The 6,000-nt window shown below is 50.3% G+C and overlaps 1 protein-coding gene across 1 annotated transcript; it reads right to left on the bottom strand.

The window, feature by feature from the left end:
- Window positions 1-1,094: 1,094 nt before the first annotated feature.
- LOC126016419 (olfactory receptor 2H1-like) lies at window positions 1,095-4,898 on the bottom strand. The gene is made up of 2 exons (XM_049778988.1): window positions 4,888-4,898; window positions 1,095-2,049 (listed from the first exon to the last, which is right to left on the bottom strand). Exons 1-2 carry the CDS (start codon window positions 4,896-4,898, stop codon window positions 1,095-1,097), a joined length of 966 nt encoding a protein of 321 aa, XP_049634945.1.
- Between the last annotated feature and the right edge of the window lie 1,102 nt (window positions 4,899-6,000).

Raw genomic sequence — 6,000 nt, forward strand, 5'->3', positions numbered from 1 at the left:
CTGTGTGATCACTCCAACTCCTCACGGTTATTGTTGGGGTCAGGAGTAAAGTGTCTCTGGAATTCTTTGTTTTGTGGGGGAGTCACACCGGCGGTGCTCAGGGGTTTCTCCTGGCTCTGTGCTCAGAAGTTGCTCCTGGCAGGCATGCGGGACCATATGGGATGCTGGGATTCGAACCACCATCCTTCCTGAATCGGCTGCATGCAAGGCAAACTCCCTACTGATTTGCTATCTCTCCGGCCCCTCCGGAATTTTATAATTCTATATGCATGTGAATGTGAGGGTCAGACAGCATCTGATCCCCAGTGAATCCAGGGTGGCAGGCCCACCCAGACCCATAAGGAACCATGAAGGTGTCTGAGGGGACTTTTGGGCAGGTTTTGGAGGACTTCTATCCTAGTCCTCCTGAAGTGCTCCTTAACAGATGTGCTCCTTAACAGATGTGCTCATGGAACTCCTTGCAGACTACCTCATGTCAGTGCCCTGTGTTGTGTGTGGGTTGGGCATATTAGCTGGGAGGTGCCACATGGGTAGAAGTGGGTCGAGTGGTCTTGGTGATGGACTTCCTGGGGTACCAGATGGACAGGCTGCTCCCCACCAGTCAGATCCATCACTGACCTGTGGGCCCAGAAGCGAGGGAACAGAGGCATGTCCAGACTATCCAGGATGCTGACAGACCCAGGCAAGTCTCCTGAGGCAGCAAGGCTGGCCCACATGAGGATGGAAAAGGAGAAGGGAATGGAGAAGGAGCTGCTCTGTCCACTTCCCCCTGGACCATTCTGTTCCTTCCTGAGTCCACTTCAGCCTTTCCTTGTCTCTCCCTGGCACAGTGATTGATTCCTTGCAGTCAACTTTGCCATCCTTGTGACTGGCCTCTTGTCTGTCTCTTGGCCATCTCGCTGAACACCGAGAGTATCAGGACATTGAAGACAAACATTACCACATCTGTCACTTTGCCTACATGAGTCCCTTGTGTGGACATACCATGACTGCGGACATCATGGTGATGGCTGGAAATCACTGTCCTGAAATGACCCCTATTTAATACCAAGAGCAAGATCTGGACCAGGGAGACAGTGGCTGAGCGTCAGGTCTCATGCGTCTCTGGCCTTTCTGTCTTTTCCAAATTGCCTCCTGAGAGCCCCCTTCACATCCTTATTCCTCAAAGTGTAGATGAGAGGGTTGAGCGTGGGGGTGATCACAGTGTAAAACAGTGTCAGAAACTTCCCTCCCTTCTGAGAGAAGCGGCTCCGGGGCCTGATGTAGACAGCAGTGACACTGCCGTAGAAGAGCAGGACCACGATGAGGTGGGACGAGCAGGTGCGCATGGCCTTGCTCCTCCCCTCCCGGGACTGGATGGCCAGCACGGCGCGGGCAATGTGTCCGTAGGACACGAGAATGAGAATCAGGGGACCCAGAAGGAATACGGCACCGATGACAGAGATCTGGAGCTCATTGACACGAGTGTCCCCACAAGCCAAGCGGATCAGGGCTGGGACTTCGCAGACAAAGTCGTCGACCTGGTGGTGGTGGCAGAAAGGCAGCTTCATGGTGGTGGGAGACTGCACCAAGGTGCCAAAGACTCCACTCACCCACACCAGGAGAGCCAGCCGGTGACACAGTTTGGGGTGCATGACGAGTGCGTAATGCAGTGGGCGGCACACAGCCATGTAGCGGTCATAGGCCATGATCAGCAGCAGCACGCACTCCGCGGCGCCCAGGCCCAGAAAGATGTAGAGCTGGACGGCACAGCCCAGGTAGCTGATGGTCTTGTCTGGGCCCCACAGGTTGAACAGCATCTGTGGGATGCAGCTGGTGGTGAAGCACAGGTCCAGCAGGGACAGCTGTGTGAGGAAGAAGTACATGGGCGTGTGCAGGTGGGGGTCCAGGCGGGCCAGCAGGATGATGGTGAGGTTTCCCAGCAAGGTGACCAGGTAAAAGACTGACACCACCACGAAGAGGGTCATTTCCAGTCTGGGTTTGTCAGAGAAGCCCAACAGGATGAAGCCATCTGGGGTAGAGTCGTTGGCAGGCCTGTTGAGCAGCTGTCTGAGAACAAAGGGGGTTGGTTGTGGGGAAGATGGTTCCCTTTTTTTTTGGCTATACCTAGCTGCACACAGAGGTTACTTCTGACTCTGTGCTCAGAAATGGTCCCTGGCAGGCTCGGGGGACCATATAGATGCCGGGGATCAAATCCGGGTTCATCCCAGGTGAACTGCTTGCAAGGCAAATGCCCTACTGCTGTGCTATTGCTCCCGCCCAAGGTCCTCTACTTTGGACAGAAAAATGGGAGCGCTACTCTTCCTGCCTAAAGTTCCTTGGTTTTCTGCCCAGTCACTGATTTTTCTGATTTGTCGTTTCTGCCACAGTCCTACCCTGGAATATTTTGGATGTCACAGTCCCTGTATCTCCTGCAACTGAACTGCTTCTGTCCTCTTTCTGGTGTAATGTTTTTTTTTTTTTTTTTTTTTTTGGGTTACACAGGCTGTGTTCAAGATTTACTCTTTGTTTTTGCTCTTGGGGCCATATGTGGCATAAAAACCAGTTTGTTTCCCCAGAAGGCAAGTGACTTATCTGTAGAACGATCTGTTCAGGTGTTTAATTTGGTTTGAACCCAACCCATTGCTGATCAGTAGTTATTCCCGATTCTAACTGGGGAATGTTCCTGCTGGTGCTCTGAGGACCACGCAGTGCTAGAGGTCACAGTCAAGCCTTGTTCGACAAAGCTATGATTGTTCAACACGGTGAGGTATTTCTGACCATGCTGTGGCTGAATTAAATGACTCCTGGAACATGTGCATTGCTGTGCTCCACCCAGCATCGACCAACCCTCTGCCCACCTCCAAGCCTCAGCAGCTCCTTCCTCAGAGTAGAATGGGGCTGTTACATTCAACCTCCATTGACACTCTGTGCAAGATGGGGCCCCGAGTGTGAGGCTCTTGCTCCAATCTTGGGCTGAGGACAAGAACATGAATATTGCACTATAATAGACTGAAGTGTTCCCAGCTCACCTTCCACTGCTCTTCCCCACATCCAGGGATCCTGATCCCGCACATGCCTTGAGAGCCTGTGCAGTTACTGCATATTTGTTCTGTAGCCCTGAGTACCAAATACTTGCTGAGTTACTGGCTACCACATGAGTATCATGCCATTCAGAGCTGTTAAGAACTAGGTCTTGGGCCCGGAGAGATAGCACAGCGGCGTTTGCCTTGCAAGCGGCCGATCCAGGACCAAAGGTGGTTGGTTCGAATCCCGGTGTCCCATATGGTCCCCCGTGCCTGCCAGGAGCTGTTTCTGAGCAGACAGCCAGGAGTAACCCCTGAGCAATGCCGGGTGTGACCCAAAAACCAAAAAAAAAAAAAAAAAAAAAAGAACTAAGTCTTGACACTGGGGCAGACCAGCATATTCCTTAGCACCAGCTGATCTGAAATCCCATCATTGTGTGAGCCAGGCATCTCAGATGTCAATTTGTTTCCAACTCTGTTTCTAAAGCCCACATAACGTTGGTCAGGTGTACAGCATCAGGAATTAATGCTGCAGATTTTAGACATGCTGTTTCCTCTGAGGGGCTTCCGGTTCAGGGATCAGAGTGGGTCAGACAAGAGTGCAAGTGACACAGAAGAGGCGACTGCTTGTAGAGACATTTGCCCTCTCCTTGGCAAACCAGGCAAAGGGAGTAACCCCTGATTGCACTGTCCACAGGATCATAGTCTCTTTGAGCTCTGTGCAGCCAATAACTCGCACCCACTCATCTTCAGAAGGAACTTCAGAAGGGATCTGGGCTGGGAACATACCTCAGAGGTCTAGTACACACTTTGCATGAGGAAGCCCAGGGTTGATTCCCAGCACTCATGCTTTCTCAGTCTATTCCACACCTTCTCCCCTCTTGTTTTTTATTTTATTTTTTTTTTTTTTTGGTTTTTCGAGCCACACCCGTTTGATGCTCAGGGGTTACTCCTGGCTAAGCGCTCAGAAATCGCCCCTGGCTTGGGGGGACCCTATGGGGTGCCGGGGGATTGAACCGTGGTCCTTCCTTGGCTAGCGCTTGCGAGGCAGACACCTTACCTCTAGCGCCACCTCTCTGGCCCCACCTTTTCCCCTCTTAACAGAGAGGGTTTTAGGCATGATGTTATTTGCTCCTTCTCTCGGTTTATCAAGGATCATGATTGTGTGTCAAATACATATAGTTGACTTGTTCCCACACATGCACAGCGGCCGCCACCCATTCCAGTACTAGTTGGGTCTCTCTCATATTCCATACACCATTTCTCTCTGGACCAGGGGTCCTCAAACTTTTTCAACAGGGGCCAGTTCACTGTCCCTCAGACCATTGGAGGGTCTGACTCTAGTAAAAACAAAACTTAAGAACGAATTCTTATGCATACTGCATAGATCTTATTTTGCAATGAAGAAACAAAACAGATACAAATACAATATGTGGCCTGTGGGCCATAGTTTGAGGACCACTGCGGACCATATCCCATCCAACGACACAGAGTGAACCACACACAGTGGACTCCAGGTCCTGAGACCCTCTGAGTTCCTTCCTGACCCTCTTTGCCTCCAGCTTCCCCTCCATACAGCCAAAGAGATCAAAGCACAGGTAAGTGGTCGTCTTCCCTGTGGGACATTCAATGCTGGAGGCATGTGCTTTGACCCTCCCCATCTCCCTCCTGGCAGACTAGCCTCGCTTCTAGACTCTGTCAAGTCAGAGCCTCCCATCTTCCAGCTTATCAGACTTCTGGGACTGTTGCCTACACTCTGCTTGTGTCTTCCCTGTCCTTCCCACAGCCCCCAATCCTGCTGCTCCCCAGTGGCCTTAGCAGCTCTTGATCCTAAGACATGCTTGATAATCAGCCAGGTCTGGCCCTGAACACAGAAGCTTACCTCCAGGGCATGGTCACAAAGGAGGCTGTGGGGGTTCTGACTGCTTTTATGGGTGTTTGGTGCAGAGACGGACTTGGCAACAGTGAGCGCCTGTAAATTTCCTCTTATTCCATAAAGGCTGAGGTTTTGGAGACAATGAGGCTCCTGGGACCTCCCCTGGAGGCACAAGAGCTTTGGTCTGTGCATGTGTGTGGCATCTCAGACATCTTGGGATCTGTGACTGGTCCAATTACTGAAGGTGTGTGTGTGTGTGTGTGTGTGTGTGTGTGTGTGTGTGGTGGGGTGGGGGACTCAAGGGCCCCCCCATGCAGGACTCCCCACTCACCTGCTTTCCTGGGATTCTGGTTGTGAATTCTCTCAGCAGTGGAAATTCAAAGAATGCTCTTCAATTTTTTTGTAGCTGTCTCCTCAGGTTCCCATCTTCTGCCTACTTGGTAATTGGCTAAATTTGGAACATTTCTCAGACAGATGTCCTATGTATGTCACAAGAGACATGTTTATCACAGATCTGATAAGGGGTTCATATCTCCAGCTTTCAAGGTATCCATAAACCAAATCACTAAAAATACTAAGGAGTGTGTGTGTGTGTGTGTGTGTGAGAGAGAGAGAGAGAGAGAGAGAGAGAGAGAGAGAGAGAGAGAGAGAGAGAGAGAGAGAGAGAGAGAGAGAGAGAGAGAGGAGAGAGAGAGAGAGAAAGAGAGAGAGAGATTTGGTGCAGCCGCTCTGGCTAACAAGTTTTCATAGCAATCTAATATAAAAATTCCATGCCAGTTATTTCACTTCTGGCTTTATGAATGGAATACAGTGCACTAAATCAATGAGGTAAAGAGTTAGCTCAAAGGATTGCATTACAGTCTTTTAATTCAGGAGCCCCTGGTCTCATTCTCATACTTCAGGTTCTTCTGAACACTGAGTTATCAGTGACATTGGTCTCCACTTGGTGTGACCCCTAAAATCAAAAGCTGCAAGGAAAGGCAGAATTCGAAGGTCCTGTTTCTTGCATGAGTCCTTCCTTACATAGCCAATGTTTGTCATCAATGTAGTTGTCATGACTGATGAACAGATAAAAAATGTGGCAAATCATGGTGCTTAAATAAATATATTATTAAAAAA

This window comes from Suncus etruscus, chromosome 8 (genome assembly GCF_024139225.1).
Source record: "Suncus etruscus isolate mSunEtr1 chromosome 8, mSunEtr1.pri.cur, whole genome shotgun sequence".
NCBI classification, from domain to species: Eukaryota; Metazoa; Chordata; class Mammalia; order Eulipotyphla; family Soricidae; genus Suncus; species Suncus etruscus.